This window comes from Periplaneta americana, chromosome 16 (assembly GCF_040183065.1).
Source record: "Periplaneta americana isolate PAMFEO1 chromosome 16, P.americana_PAMFEO1_priV1, whole genome shotgun sequence".
NCBI lineage: Eukaryota > Metazoa > Arthropoda > Insecta > Blattodea > Blattidae > Periplaneta > Periplaneta americana.
Window position 1 is genome coordinate 5,810,119 of NC_091132.1, and position 16,939 is coordinate 5,827,057.

At 39.3% G+C, this 16,939-nt stretch overlaps 1 protein-coding gene across 2 annotated transcripts in view; it reads right to left on the reverse strand.

Annotated features, from left to right (window-relative positions):
- Nucleotides 1–16,160, reverse strand: part of LOC138691203 (uncharacterized) — a 62,314-nt gene extending 46,154 nt beyond the window's left edge. For both annotated transcript variants that reach the window (XR_011329763.1, XM_069812993.1), the window contains exons 1-2: nucleotides 15,868–16,160; nucleotides 13,216–13,401 (exon numbers count right to left, since the gene is read on the reverse strand). Coding sequence is in view for 1 of the 2 variants with exons in the window: in XM_069812993.1 (XP_069669094.1) it covers nucleotides 13,216–13,300 (85 nt within the window). In the remaining variant the exon portion in view is untranslated. The remainder of the gene's footprint in view (nucleotides 1–13,215; nucleotides 13,402–15,867) is intronic.
- Nucleotides 16,161–16,939: the final 779 nt, after the last annotated feature.

Genomic DNA, 16,939 nt, shown 5'->3' on the forward strand with positions numbered 1-16,939 from the left:
AGTAAAAAGATCCTAGTTCCTAATTTAAGATTATTGTAATAAATTACGGCATTCACAAAAATACTAACGCTTGAATTGGAGCAAAAACAGCAACTGATTATAATGTGCCTGCAGGCTGCACTTCGCCACTGCATTTCTGCTGGCACTGGTCATGGTAAAACGAGAAAATCCCCTTACACTGACTTGGTCATGTGACATGTACAATAAATATATATTTCGCATAGGTACGTCGTTTCTCGTGGTTAAAGTGGTGGTGGAATAAAGCGAGACGTAGGCCTACACTGTACAGGTTTTTTTCACGGAGAGGAAGACTGTTACTACACCTATTATTATTAATTTTCCACAAATTCAAATCAGAAAAAAATAGCCCAAAAATAGCCCCGAAAAATTTTGAGTAGCCCAAAAAGTCGCAAGTAGCCCAATGGTAAAAATCAATAGCCAATTAAAATTTTAAGTAGCCCAATTGGCTACTTGTAGCCCAATCTGGCAACCCTGTTCGTTCCAGGAAGCAGCTGCTGACAGACGAGTGATTTCCCCCACGAATCACGTGACTCGCTCGCTTCAACACTCCTCGCATCGGTTATCTTGTCGACTTCCTTTCCAACGCGTCGTGAAGCAACGAGTCATATTTCGCAACATTTGGATCAGCTCAGCAGTATGACCAATTAATATTTGAGGAGAAAAACTCGATCCGGCGCCGGGGATCGAACCCGGGTCCTTGAATCCGGTCCTGTGGATTGAATTCGGCGTAGCTCAGTGGTCAGAGCGCTTGGTATGTAGAACCAAGGACCCGGGTTCGATTCCCGGCACCGGATCGAGTTTTTCTCCTCAAATATTAATTGTCAACAGTACAGAGATTATACTGTAGAACAAATTAATAAAATCCATAATAATCTCATAGCTAGCAGTGCATCATAACTGCGGAATCCCGGCCAAACAAGTCACTCAACTGAGTGCGCTCCTAATATAATGGCAGTTGACATTAGACATATACGTCAACATATATGACTAATTTGGAGTCAGGCCACAAAGGGAAACACTGAAGGAAGAAGGTTAGATCCGGTGCTGTGGATTGAATTCGGCGTAGCTCAGTGGTCAGAGCGCTTGGTATTGTATTGTATTGTATTTATTAACATTCCATGGTATTCATACATTGCTTACAGCTAGAATATGGAACAAGTCAAAAAACTTAACACTATTATAAAGTCTTAATTTATAGTCACAGTCTAGATGAAATATATACAGAAGAGATTTACAATATAGTCTACTAGTACAACACAAAGTTTTAGTATCAATTTCAGGAAGTGTTATTGAATGTCATGAATTCACCTACAGAATAGAAGGCGTGAGAAATTAGGTACTTCTTTAATTTGGCCCTAAATAATCTTATGTTTTGAGTTTCATTTTTTATATCGATAGGGAGGCTATTAAAAATTTTTACTGCCATATAACGCACTCCTTTTTGATAGCATGATAGACTTGCCGATGGAGTATGTAAAACCAAGGATCCAGGTTCGATTCCCGGCGCCAGATCGAGTTTTTCTCCTCAAATATTAATTGTCAACATTACAGAGATTATTCTGTAGGACAAATTAATAAAATCCATAATAATAGTATGGCCAACCTTGCTATTGTGTAGCTATAATAAGCTGATTTTAAACTTTACGGTTATATCCAGGATTGCCAGATTGGGCTACTATACTTGTTTTTTTGAATGATGGGACATGACAGTTAAGCGGCCGAGCTTGGAACTACAGTGCTATGTTGCCAATATGGACTACCATGCTGCCAGCTGATGGAAGCTAGTAATTGACGTTAAGATGACTGACGTTAAAACATTAATTGACAATTGACGGGAAGGTAAGAAAACAATACAAAAATCGATAGAGAATCAAACACGAAACATACCAATGCACAATAAATATCGCCAAGAGAGTTATTACGCACTCTCCACATGGGAATAGTAAGTTTGGCAACTCAAACGTGGTTACCATAGCAACAGGCCTACCACTCTATGTGGCATTCAGTTGTTTTTACGATCGCAACGCTCCTGTCATGTCCCATCTTTAAAAAAAAAACAAGTGTAGAAATTTTGACGAGTGAAATTTGAATGGTCATCTGCAGCGCATTCGTACAAACAGAATTCCAAGAGCCATGTTTCGCTATCGACCAAACGGTTGTCCAACGACGCATTCGGTTGAAAATTCTACAGTGAGATCGTAACAGACAATAGGGCCCAGTGAGCTCTACTCCTTGAACATCTTATATTTTTCATTCGTTTTTCTTTGAGTTTGTGTTTGGCTGACATTAGTTTTTAATCCCTGAATCAATGATTTCTTCGTAATAACTTATACAATAATTCAAACCCAGTCAATCACCTCCTACCACTGTTACGCCCGGGGGCGGTAAACTACACACACGTTTCAGGTATATGACATAAAAGAAGGTAATTTACACACACCGATTTTGGATATGTAATCTGCACACTCAAACAACCCAGGTAATAAAAACAGGATGTAAATTGCACATGGAGCTATAATGGCATGTATTTCCTTTGAATATACTTCTATTACAATATTAACGTATTAACCAATAATTGATATTGGTAGGTGGTATTTTGTTCGCTTAATGAATTCCAATCGGGATATATGCTTCTCAGTAAAATCTTTTATATTTCTCTCCATAGATTCTTTCTTCTTTAAGGAGCCTTATTTTTAATTTTTGCTGCAGTAGATATCCCTGAATTTTCACGTATATGTATATTTGAAATTCAAAAGTATAAATATCAGTATGAGCAGAGTAAAATGTCTTGTTGAATCTAATATGAAAATACTCATAGACATTAATTAGTTGTACGCTGCAAGCTATTTGTTTTAGCTGCCCAGACTGAAGGAGGAAAGGTAGCGTCATCGTCTACATAGGTGTCTACTAAAATAAACAGTCACAAAAGTTATCTAGCTTTTCATCTTGTGGCTTAATGGCCACTAAATCAGATACAAAGCAGTGGCCATCCTCGTGTAGGTCTAAAAATGGTAGAGCGAATACAAATTTTAACCACCTGCCGATTTCAGAATCACTTTTATATTTGTTTATTAAAGCATATTTTTTTAATCTGACGAAGCCAAGATTGACTTAGGTGGAATGTATATCCAGTGACATTGGCTTCAGTCCATAGAACACTTATTGCAGCATAGATATCACTTATAAACAACTGTGTTCAAGGACCAATACTTTATGTTGAACTGCTGTGTAACTATCCATCTGAGTCAGTCTAATTCATACAGTACCTCTCTCCTTTCATTACAATTGTTAATTGTATTTATCACTTGTAACATTGGTTGATATTGCGTTCGATTTATATGTCATTTATTAAAAAGAAATCCGAGTCATGCTGTGTGTGCAGTTTACTTCCGCCCGTTACGCTTGCCTCCACGTGCATTTGAAGGAGCTTCCATTCCAGGGGTGTATTTTGCGGGCTACCGGGGCTACCAGTGGTAGCCCAAGGAAATTACAAAAGAAAAAGTTCATAATATAACATAATGTAATAATTTTCTATTATTAGTTTTACCATAGTAATTAAAATTAAAGTAATTGTTAGATATATTTTGTGTAATAATAGGGTCAGCGGTAGCCCAAACCCTTTAACCAGTATACGCCACTGTTCCATCCCCATTCCGTCACTTATGTAATTATGAGGAAAATACAAGTGTATTTATTCCTTTTTATTGCGTATTTTAATTGTTCACAAGACACAACGAGTACTTTTAGCGATATAAATTTAAACTATCGCAAATTCTTTTAAATTTCTTGTTTTATTTTTTTGTAGGTTATTTTACGATGCTTTATCAACAGCTTAGGTTATTTAGTGTCTGAATGAGATGAAGGTGATAATGCCGGTGAAATGAGTCCGGGGTCCAACACCGAAAGTTACCCAGCATTTGCTCATGTTGGATTGAGGGAAAACCCCGGAAGAAAACCTCACCCAGGTAACTTGCCCCGACCGGGAATTGAACCGGGCCACCTGGTTTTGCGGCCAGACTCGCCAACTGTTACTCCACAGGTGTGGACAAATTTCTTGTTACAGTACACAAGAGCAGATGAGCATTGCTCTGGAACGAGAGAGACAGTAGCATTTAAGGGGAGTCTGTACACCGAATTTTGAGAAAAAAAAATGAAATTTTGGTTTTTATTGTTTTCCGGTAAAATGTGTAAAATGATATGATTTTATTTCTTCTAATTGTCAGCTTTTAGTCCTATCTTCAGCAAAAATATTGTAGTAATTCTTAATGCAAAAAATGTTATGAATGAAATGTTTTTTTTTTTGTCAACCTCTCAGTGGAATCTATACTAATAATAAATCTGTAGCCGAAATTTTTCTGGTAATTTTCGATTTTCCAAAAATAATTGGTCCTAACATATATAATTAACCACCCTGAAACCGAAAATCGCTTTTTTGAAATTTTTGTTTGTATGTCTGTCTGTCTGTCTGTATGTTTGTTACCTTTTCACGCGATAATGGCTGAACGGATTTCAATGAAAATTGGAATATAAATTAAGTTCGTTGTAACTTAGATTATAGGCTATATGGCATTCAAAATACATTATTTAAAAGGGGGGTTATAAGGGGGTCTGAATTAAATAAATCGAAATATCTCGCTTATTATTGATTTTTGTGAAAAATGTTACATAACAAAAATTTCTTTAAAAATCATTTCCGATAAGTTTTATTCTTTGAAAAATTTTGTTAGGACTGATATTTAATGAGATAAATGAGTTTTAAAATTAAAATAACTGCCATCTAAGGCCGTATAATGAAATAAACAAATGACTTCGTCTATAAGGGGCCTTGGACAACAACAATCGAAAGCTATGAATCATAGCCTACAGAAAACGTTTCTGTGTTTGTATGAAGTAATATCGGAAGCTAAATTAACCGATTTGTATAATTAATTATTATTTCACCATTGGAAAGTGTAGTTTCTCTGTATGGACATAATGCTATAATGTTATTACAGTAACTTCTGAGTGAATTGAGGACAGGTAAGATTAAAATAGCTTCTTATGCACAAACAACTTGATAGGCTATTCTGTGTATTCGTTTCCTGTATTTCTTAAAATAATGTTTATCTCAGAGAATTAACGAACAACGAGAGTGTATTGATTTAGTATGCAGTAATAATATTGTGAATTTTATTAGTTACAACAATGTAATTTATTCGCCACAACAATAATTCCTTTCTACAATTCGCCTTAAACGCTCTCGTCAACAATTGGATTTTCACTCAACACAGTATTCGTTATAGCACTCCACCGACGACAATGACAATTTACTTGGACTAGTACGAACAACAATTAACTGTTAATCTTAACTAATATTTACAAAGCACTATTTACAAATCAGAACTATCAGTTCTCAGTTCACAGTTCTTCTATCTCAGTCACTCGAGTTCACAGTATCTCGAACCACAGACCTTCAGAGACAGTTCACTGTACTCGAACTCGGGTCCCTCCAACTGCGGTCCACTGCACTCGAACTCAGGTCCCTCCAACTGCGATCCACTGCACTCGAACTCAGGCCTTCGGATGCTGACGCAGATGCGGACGCACACTCGAGTCGAACTCCGGTTGGCTTGACTGGCTCGCTCCCTCTGGCTTACTCACTGACAGAATAACTGAAAACTGGAAACTCTCGTTCGCTGGCGCCTGCTCTTTTATAGCAAAATCATAGTTGCGAGAACCTTCTACAGGTGTGTAGAGAATTATTTCGATATCTCTACATCGGCGCATTTCTGGAAGGGCCGGGAAGGTCCGTTCCCCCTTCCCTCCGTAAGCAGCTGCGCGCGCGGACTCGTCGCGTGACGTAATACACCCTCTCTCTTCTCTCCACCGCGCGACGTCACTCAATGTTCCGTGGAGCCTGTGCGATCTGCTTTCTTGCGGGACGCTGGTCGTGAGTTCGATTCTCACGTCGCTGTCACATTGCCCCCTCCTTAGGGCTGCTCGTCCCGGGCAGTCCCTTGGTAGGCTGCTAGTCGGTCCAACGTTTTGGAGTCCTCCGGCTGCTCCCTCCTTATGGTGGCGCCACCCCATCCTTGGCTTGGCTGGGCAGCGATACTCGTACAGCGTGGGCGCCATCTTGCTCTTCCTCTTGGCCCTCCAAGGAGAGCTCGCTGGCCACGGGTTGGTCCTCGGCGTCCATCAGGAACACTTCATCCCGACCAAGACGGAGTATACGGCGCCGGACGTCCACCGTCGCATCGAGTAACCGCATGGCGTCGAGTCCCAGGACGACGTCCTCGGTGATGTTGGCGACGAACACCCACATCTCCAGTTTCCTTTTCCCCAAGGTCAGGTCCAGGAAGACCTCTCTCTGGATGGGCAAGCTCTCGCCTGAAGCAGTCCGTAGCTCGTATTGGCGCAGCGGCGTCCTCCCAGGTAGGCCCCGCATGACGTCTGGTCTGGCGATAGTGAGCATCGCCCCGGTGTCCACCAGTACTCTGCATGGACGGCCTTTTATCCGTCCTTCAGCAATCAGCCCATCGTCGCATCTTCTGTCGACCGGTTTCAGGACGAGCCGAGGGGACGATGATGATGGCGCCGACGTGCTCCTCCGAGCATCGGCCCCCTCTCTCTCCTGACTGTTGCCAGGTCGGTCGCGACTCCTCCGCAGGTGCCCAGGTTCACCGCAGGACCAGCAGGTGGGCACCCGTCGACTCCGTTGCTCAGGCGACTGTTGGTTTCTCTCGGTGTCAGCCACCTCTCTCTCCTGCCGGTGGCTGGAGCGGTCGCAGTCCCTCCTTAGGTGTCCTGGCCTCCCGCAGGACCAGCAGATGGGCGCACGTCGTCTCCGCCGCTCCGTTGACTGTTGGCGCTCCTCGACGTCGGCCACCTCTCTCTCCTGCCTGTGACCGGATCGGTCACAGTCCCTTCTCAGGTGTCCCGGTCTGCCGCAGGACCAGCAGGTGGGCGCCCGTCGTTTCCGCCGCTCCGTTGACTGCTGGCGCTCCTCGACGTCGGCCACCTCTCTCTCCTGCCTGTGGCCGGATTGGTCACAGTCCCTTCTCAAGTGTCCCGGTTTGCCACAGGACCAGCAGGTGGGCGCCCGTCGTCTCCGCCGCTCCGTTGACTGCCGCTCGGGTGGCTTCGGTTGGCGCCCCCCAGCATCCGTCGCCGTGACGCTCCTGATCCAGTGCGGTGCTGAGACTCCCGCCGCCGACTTGGCCGCCTCCATCCTGAGGGCCGCCGCCAGAGCTAAATTGATGGTGCGATGCTCTGCCAGGAGTAGCTGTTGCTTTATTTCCGGGTCTCGAACTCCGCTGCCGAAGGTGTAGGCCGCCTCTCCAGCGATGAAGTCATTAGGTAGGCCCCTGAGCGCCTTATGGGCCAGTTGTTCCACCGCCGTCGCGAATTCTTGCAGGGACTCGCCTGACTTTTGGACCCTCGTTTTTAGTTGGGTCCTAAATGCTGCAGCAAGTTGATGGTCACCATAACGTCCCTCCAGGGCCGCCATTATCTCAGCGGCTGTCCCATCTTCTGGAACGCTGTGAAGAATCTCCGACGCCTGTCCCTGAAGCGCGGCCAGCAGCTGAGTAGTTTTCGCTGCCGGCGTCCACCCATTGTGCTCTGCGATGGCCTCGAACTGGCGACGGAATATCGCCCAAGACGTCGTACCATCGAACTTCGGCGTCTTGACGTTGTGATGTCTGGCTGAAGCCGATGGTTCCGCAGGGGCACTATGTGAGGTCCTCAATGCTGACGTCGATCTTTCCACGGCCCGTTGAACTTCCTCGGCAATTATCTGTTTCTGTTCTCTAGCCTGGCGATCCACCAACGCGAGGATGTGTTTGTTTTCTACAGCGTGTTGGTCCATTAACGCGAGTATGTGCTTGTTTTCCTCAGCGTGTTTGTCCATCACCTCACTCGTCTGCTCTTGACGACGCTCGAGATCGCGGATTTTGCCGTCGAAATGGTCTACATCCTGTCTCAACTCGGCTACTGTCTCGTTTATAGTTGTAAAATTCTGGTTTAGTTTATCCAAATCGGCCTTAAGTTCGTCTTTTACGATGGCGACAATTCCATCTACGTGGGCCGAAACGCTTTCAATTTGCGTAGTGACGTCATTTTTCACTCCGCTTATGTCGCCTTTCACTCCGCTTATGTCGCCTTTCACTTCACTTATGTCACTTTTCATCTCAGCTTTCATTTCCGCGATGGCTTGCAGGATCTGCTGTAGGTTCTCCATTGTCGATAATATCCCGGTTCTGACACCAATGTGATTTTATTTAGTACCAACACTGTAATTTATTCGCCACAACAATAATTCCTTTCTACAATTCGCCTTAAACGCTCTCGTCAACAATTGGATTTTCACTCAACACAGTATTCGTTATAGCACTCCACCGACGACAATGACAATTTACTTGGACTAGTACGAACAACAATTAACTGTTAATCTTAACTAATATTTACAAAGCACTATTTACAAATCAGAACTATCAGTTCTCAGTTCACAGTTCTTCTATCTCAGTCACTCGAGTTCACAGTATCTCGAACCACAGACCTTCAGAGACAGTTCACTGTACTCGAACTCGGGTCCCTCCAACTGCGGTCCACTGCACTCGAACTCAGGTCCCTCCAACTGCGATCCACTGCACTCGAACTCAGGCCTTCGGATGCTGACGCAGATGCGGACGCACACTCGAGTCGAACTCCGGTTGGCTTGACTGGCTCGCTCCCTCTGGCTTACTCACTGACAGAATAACTGAAAACTGGAAACTCTCGTTCGCTGGCGCCTGCTCTTTTATAGCAAAATCATAGTTGCGAGAACCTTCTACAGTTGTGTAGAGAATTATTTCGATATCTCTACATCGGCGCATTTCTGGAAGGGCCGGGAAGGTCCGTTCCCCCTTCCCTCCGTAAGCAGCTGCGCGCGCGGACTCGTCGCGTGACGTAATACACCCTCTCTCTTCTCTCCACCGCGCGACGTCACTCAATGTTCCGTGGAGCCTGTGCGATCTGCTTTCTTGCGGGACGCTGGTCGTGAGTTCGATTCTCACGTCGCTGTCACAATATGTTAGCTTAGCATTTCATTATTTTATAATCCAAATTTTAACTATGCTCAATTGAATCGAGTTAAAATACATAAAATACATATGCATTAAATGCAATGCAAAAAATTTGGGTAATGAGCCAAGCAGATTATGTTGCTCTGTTGTAAAATAAAATTTGTTCCTCCTGAGATTCAAGAGCCCCCATAACAAATTGAAAACTTACTTATCGGGGTACATCCGTTATCAACACACTTTTTATATAATATAATAAAATATAATATAATATAATATAATATAATATAATATAATATAATATAATATAATATAATATAGCACGTATGGGCGAATCCAGAAATGCATATAGAGTGTTAGTTGGGAGGCCGGAGGGAAAAAGACCTTTGGGGAGGCCGAGACGTAGATGGGAGGATAATATTAAAATGGATTTGAGGGAGGTAGGATATGATGGTAGAGACTGGATTAATCTTGCTCAGGATAGGGACCAATGGCGGGCTTATGTGAGGGCGGCAATGAACCTACGGGTTCCTTAAAAGCCAGTAAGTATAATATAATATAATATAATATAATATAATATAATATAATATAATATAATATAATATAATATAATATAATTTAAGTTATTTAAGTTATTTGAAGGGTTCAGAACCATAGTGGGCCAAGCGCCATTTACTGAATACGTAGAAAACAAGAGTTAAAATTAAGTTATTACCATAATTGAATGGAAACATATAACAAGTAAAATAAAGTATACACATTAAATGTAAATGATGTCAATGTTCATTGAACTATGGTTGCATGTAATAAAAATTAAGAAACATGTTAAAGGAATTGTCATTGCACCAAATGAGTGTCTCTGGACCAAAATGATTCCATTTTAATTATTTAAATATAATTTAAATTAAGTAACATATTAAACGATTTATCCTTCTATCAAACACGAATATTCCCTGGATCAAATGTCCTATTTGAATTATGTAATTACTTTATATTTATTTCTAACGGGTGCAGCGGAGCGCACGGGTACGGCTAGTTTTAAATATATTTAACCGGTTGTATATACATAAAGATATCTTACATATGCTCTATTTTTTCTACATTTGTATCTTTATAGCCTCTGAAAAAAGTGTACCAAAAATTGAGGAATTTAACATTGTAAGATATGGAAGTACAGACTCCTTTTAACAGAATTTTGTACTGGCATCATAGGTCTACTGTCTCTAGCAAACTAAGATATAAAACAGTGTGAAAAAATTAAAATATTGGGCGATTCTTTCACTAAAAGGTGACTTTCAAAGATATTATTACAAATTTCTGTTAAAACAAAAAAGATTTATTAAAATTTCAATTTTGAGATTCACATTACTTTCTTGTACTGTATGTAAAGGGATATTTTTTATTCCCTTTTTTTTTTTTGTAGTCGTGAAAATGTCAACTCTGCCCATATTCATATCATTCTTTCTTTAAGACAAAACGTAAGTCCTGTACCCTATATTATGATAGAGAAAGAATGTCCCTCCTTGGTAGATCTAAAATCTAGCAACCCTGCTATACTGCTACTGGAAGAAAAATATCTCTAGGGAAATGAAAACGAGTTTTTAGTGAAATAGTTGTCCTACCAACCAGTAATACAATTCAGTGAACTTTACTTAAAAAGTATCTTGCCCAGTGGCGGCTCCTGCATATTTCTTAAGAGGAGGAAAGAAGTTAACAGCGCAAAATGACACCTTCTTGAGAGAAACATGCTACAAATTAGCCTACATGGATATTTCTAGTGTTAGGGTTGGTCTTCCCATTAGTATAGCAATAATCTGTTCTTGTAAACTGAAATTCCTAAATTGTCCAAAATATAATGTGTTTTCACTTCCATTCATTGTTGAATAATTGCACAAATTAACAATTACAGGAAATTCACAACCTCGCAGCATTTTTCACGCACACTACAGCATCACACGTGTTGGTAGAGACTAGCTACTAACTCGTAACCGGAACCGTTTTACAGAAATAGGAATGAGAAATAATCTGTTAGGAAAGCGAGAACACTGCACCCACCCACGTGGCCTGTTTGCCACATGTACATTTTACAAGTTCAGTATCGCATGCTTTTGAAGAATGTCAGTTCTTGTAAAGTCATACTACCATTATTGTTCAAAGCTGCCGGTGGCCGATTAATTTTTTTATGTTAAAAATAATGTAGTTTGCAGTACTTTCATTTTCAAATATATTTGTACGAAACTGACAACTTGGCTGTTGTTGTGTCTAGTAGACAATGAATGGAAGTGAATTTCAGGGGCCAAGAAGCTCTGCGATACTATCGTAGAACTACTTCCTCTTTCTTTATATATAAATACAACTTCAACTTTCAGATATCTTCGAAAGTTTCAAACCATGAATAGTAGCTTATATAAAGTGCAATGAATAATATATTTTGATTTATAATTTTAAAAAGTTTATATGGTGTCTTTCATAGCTTTGCGTTAAAACTGTTTTTATTGTGCTGCCTCTTAGATGTCTTATACCAGCGATGTCAGACAGGGACAAAACGGAGCGGAGCGCTCCACTAGACTGGTTGCGTGCTCCGGTGCTTCCACAGACATAAGCAAGTTCAAGCTCCGATCTAGCTCCACAACCGGTATTGGAGCTTACAACTCTGACACTACTGTCTTATAGTCTGGTTGAATGCAGCATCGTTAGATGGCAGCGGTAGCGAGCTTGCTGCACGACCAGTCGGTTTCTATTTCCTGCCCATAACTGATTCAGAGGAGGATCTCCTCCCTATCCATTCATTTACTTCCTTTAAAACTCTGCTTCTTTCTCTGGCCGCTAGTGCGCTGTTGTCTATGTGTGTTAACTGCAGTAGAGGAGGAATGGATTGACTTTCCTCCACACAGACAATCTTGCATCCTTCTCACAGTTTTCTAGGAGCACATGAGTGCGCATCGTTTAAAACTCGATCAACCGAGGTTTTCTTATAGCTGTGAACTTAAAAATTATCGAATATTCCTCGATTTTCAAGGCATATATTTCATTTTGTATTTACTTTCAAAAGAAGAAAAATGTTGTTGTTGTTGTTTTCTAATGCCAGGCGTTTGACAATAAAGTCATTTGCCCTCTTGCACTCCAATATTTTTCAAAGATATTATCATGACCAGCCACTGAAGCACAGATTTTGAGGTGTTCCGAATCCATTTCTTGGATTGAGTTGCACAATGGGCAGTTAGGGGACTGATATATTCCAATTCTATGCAGGTGTTTGGCCAAACAATCATGGCCTGTTGCCAATCTAAATGCAGCTACAGACGATTTTCGTGGTAAATCGGGAATTAACTGTGGATTTTGATGCAGAGAGTTCCATTTTTTCCCTTGAGATTGTGTTATCAAATTTTGTTTGTTGAAGTCTAAGTATGTAGATTTAATAAATCTCTTCACAGAGTAATACATAGATTTAGTAACAGGTCTGTAAGTAGCAGTGCTGCCCTTCTTTACTAAAGCATCCGCATTCTCGTTTCCCAGGATTCCACAATGGGATGGTATCAATTGGAATACAATTCTTTTATTGAGTGATAATAATTGAGAGAGCATTTTAGTTATTTCTGCTGTTTGAGATGAAGGTGTGTGTTTAGAGACGATTGATAGAATAGCTGCTTTGGAGTCTGACAATATAACTGCATTCCTAAATTAATTGATGTGGCATAGAAGATTCCTGAGACTTTCACTTATTGCAATGATTTCTCCATCAAAACTTGTTGTTCCATATCCAAGAGATCTATAAAGTGAGAAGAGACAGCACGTAACACCTGCACCGGCATTTTGTTCTCTGGAGATCAAGGATCCGTCAGTGTATAAAGGAAGCCAGTTTTGTGGAGGGTACCTAATATTAATTGTCTCTAAAGACAATTGTTTCAGTATTTCAGTGTTTACTTCTGATTTCAGTATTTCTTCTGTTAAATTTAGATTATATTCTATATTTAATAAAGTTAAAGAGTTTGGTTTAATTTGTAAGTTTTCTTTTACATTCGGGATATTGACTTTCTGTGAGGAGGACATTCCTCCCTTCCCTCCCCCGAAGAACCGCCATTGGTCTTGCCTAAATTTTGGGAGTCGTTGCTTTGGGAAGTTGGTTAAAAATTCATAGGATCCACCTGCATACCTGCTTGACTTCTCTTGGACTGACTGTCACCCTCCAGGAACATCTTCATGTGAACCAATGGCTTCCTCCCCTTCTGCAACAGCATGTGCCCAGGCTGCCAGATCCAACACGATGGGGTGTGATGGCCCCATCACAGATTCATCAAACAAATGCTGGATTGTGGGGCAGACTTAGTGACTTCTTAAACTGTGGGGTAACAAATATTTCCACTTTACAGATGTGAAAGGTGCAGCCATCAATATATTCATAAAGTGGCATTTATAATTAAATGCGTTTTGATACATTTATATTGTTCATGGGTATGTTTCGCTAATATAGATAAAATATATATTTTGAAAATAAATTGGTGAAGAAGTGTGCTAACACTGATAACTGACTGATTACGATATTATACACAAGGTGGGACAAAAGTCGCTTCCCATTTCAGCAACACTTGTTGCAAGAGGAATAAAAAAGGTACAATGAAAAAGTATCGGTATGCTATTGTATACGTCATAAAATAAAATATATTTTTATACTCAATGACATAATTCATTGTTTAAAGTGAGAAGTATTGAGTGAACAGTAACCTAATATAATTGATTCATTGATAACTTATCTGAAAACAACAATGTCTGTCAAATCAATAGAGCAATTCAACATCATCTTCACTTTAACAATCTGACAAATGCACTAGTGGGTAAGTGGAGAAAAAATTTGCAATATATAGTAGCAAAACTTGAAACCACTTTTCCTGCTATTTTCATTTTTTAAACTTTAGGAACATGTATCTCTTTTTTTTTTCTTTTTTTTTTTTTTTTATTTAACGACGCTCGCAACTGCAGAGGTTATATCAGCATCACCAGATGTGCCGGAATTTTGTCCCGCAGGAGTTCTTTTACATGCCAGTAAATCTACTGACATGAGCCTGTCGCATTTAAGCACACTTAAATGCCATCGACCTGGTCCGGGATCGAACCCGCAACCTTGGGCATAGAAAATCAGCACTATACCAACTCGCCAATCAGGTCGACCACATGTATCTCAAAAACTATTCAAGTTAGAGTGACAAATTTTTTGTACACTGCTTCAATAAGTTACATACAAGTTAAACCACCTATAAAATCTTGCCAAATAGGTGGCACTTAGCTATAAAAAATTATAAGCTAATAAATTGATATAAAAATTAAGGGTGAATTTTTAAAAAATCCCACAAATTAATAAATTGTGTAAACATAATTTCTGTGTGTTTTTTTTTTTTTATGACGAATGTCCATATATATTGTGTAAAAATTTTAAACCTAGTGAGTGAAATGGATTTAGAGATATGTGTACCTAAAATTTATGAAATTAACATTGTCAATATAGGGACGTCATTCTCCCCTAAAATTACTTCTTTAAAATTTAACTATTTTCTAAATAATGTAATTATAAACAGAAAAGATTACATTTCTTTCTCTGACACATATGGTCAAGTGAGATGTACTGCCTGATAATAGATTTCACATATCAGCCAGAACCTCAATCAGAGATTATTATTATTATTATTATTATTATTATTATTATTATTATTATTGTTATTTTATTGTCGAGCACAGTGCTGTAGTGGTTAACACGTCTGCATTGTATTCTGGAGGTCCGGGATTCGATCTCAGTGGCTGGATATCTTGACTTCAGTTTCTTGCATGGGAGCAGTGAACGAAACCTTGAGAAAGATTCCTAGTGCTTTCATAATAGCAGCCCAGCTGTACCTAATACCTAATGAATTTTGAAATGATCTATTTCAAAATGTTTGTAATGATGTAAGTTATATTAACAACATGAAGTAAAATCTTTCCCTTATCTCTTGTAAAAATGTGTTTTATATAATTTTAAAGGATGTATCATTATTTTAACATTTTCCTGATCCATATTACTTTTTAAATATAAATAACAAATTCCATAGCTACAAATTATATTTGAATTAAGATGTGAAAAATATTTAAACATGCAAAATTCAATTAAAATATCTCGAAAACGTTTTGCGTTACCATTTTGTTGATGGAATTAAATTAATGTTGATTAAATGTTAAGCATAGGAACGCCATTTCGTAATTTCAATTAAGAAACACACCAAACGAATTATCTTTGCACCAAAAACGGATGCTCCCTGGACCATATCATTGTATTTTATAATTGTTTAAATGCAACAGAAGTCAGAAGTCTTGCTAAACATGTTATTGCTAAAGCACTACGAAATGGCGTTCCTGTGCTTATCAATTATAAATTATTAGTGGAGCTTCTTTTCCAGACGCTAAATATAGTATAGGTGATATTCGAAATACGATATCAGAGAACTCCACAATCATTGCAGAATTTTGATGCAAAATTTTGGAAATTAATTACTGTTAATTAAAAAGTTTTTTCTTTGAAAATATTAAACAAACAGAACAAAGAAGAAATGTACTGCAAGTTTGCCAAATAATGTAATTTCACCATAACTAAACAAAATTAATAAAACGATTGTGTAGTTCTTCCAACAAAATGGTGCTCATCGTAAATCGAGAGCATGTAGATTAACTTAACTATTATTTAACTCGAAATATATCTAATCGCAATAAATAAATATCATAGCAAGGTTTGGAATTATAAATAAATAACAATGTGTGACAGCCCAAATTAAGAGAAACGTACATGAACGGGATTATGAATGGAAAGAAATGAAACAATTGGAGGCAGATTAATTAGAATAGATTTTCTGAAAACACATAGCACTCCCAGTAAAAAACTGTCGTATGTCGAAAATCACATATTACTTTCGTAAATTAGTTTCAACACTATTTAGTATTTTAATGTAATTGTTGTCAGTGAGGTATCCGTATACTAGCTTCACCCTAAAATTTTCCCCTTCCAGGACGTAAAATAAAACGTGTATCTGAATGTAATTATTTTCATAATAAACAAATGACGAGAGCGCCTCTTCGTAAACAAAATACTGTCGTTATTCACTTGAGAGAGAGAGAAATAAATCGTCCGGCTTTAATTAAGGATGACCACGAGGATCCGGAAATTAATAGCGAATAAAAATATAATTAATTAAATATGAGTATTGTTATAGAATAAAATGTAATAATTAAGCACCACTGATTTTCAATTATAAAATACGGCATAAAATAACAGCATGCAGGACAGATGGCAGTATATGCGCGCTCTATCATGTGCTGCATCCAGCGCAGAATTTCTGAACTTCGTGTTAATCGTGTAGTATATTTGATTGCTATTATTTTCATCCTTTTGCTGACGTCATCACTTGCAAGTGGATTATACAATTCAGGACAGATGGCAGCACATGCATTTTTCTATCATGTGCTGCACCCAGTGCAGAATTCCTGAACTTCGTGTTAATCGTGTAGTATATTTGATTGCTATTATTTTCATCCTTTTGCTGACGTCATCACTTGCAAGTAGATTATACAATACAGGACAGATGGCAGCACATGCATTTTTCTATCATGTGCTGCACCCAGCGCAGACTTTCTGAACTTTGTGTAAAGCTAAAATCTAAGATAGTATCAATACCTCTTCCAAATCTTATTTCCAGACCCTTGCTTCTTGTTTTCTTGTTTTGCTTGATCTTTCGTTTACCAAGCGAATGCACAAATGTGCTCGTCATAAAGGGAACGCATCTAGATTAGTTATTATGCAACTTGAAAGCTGACATTACTTATGAAAGATTCATGGATAATGTCACCCTTGATGGCCTTAC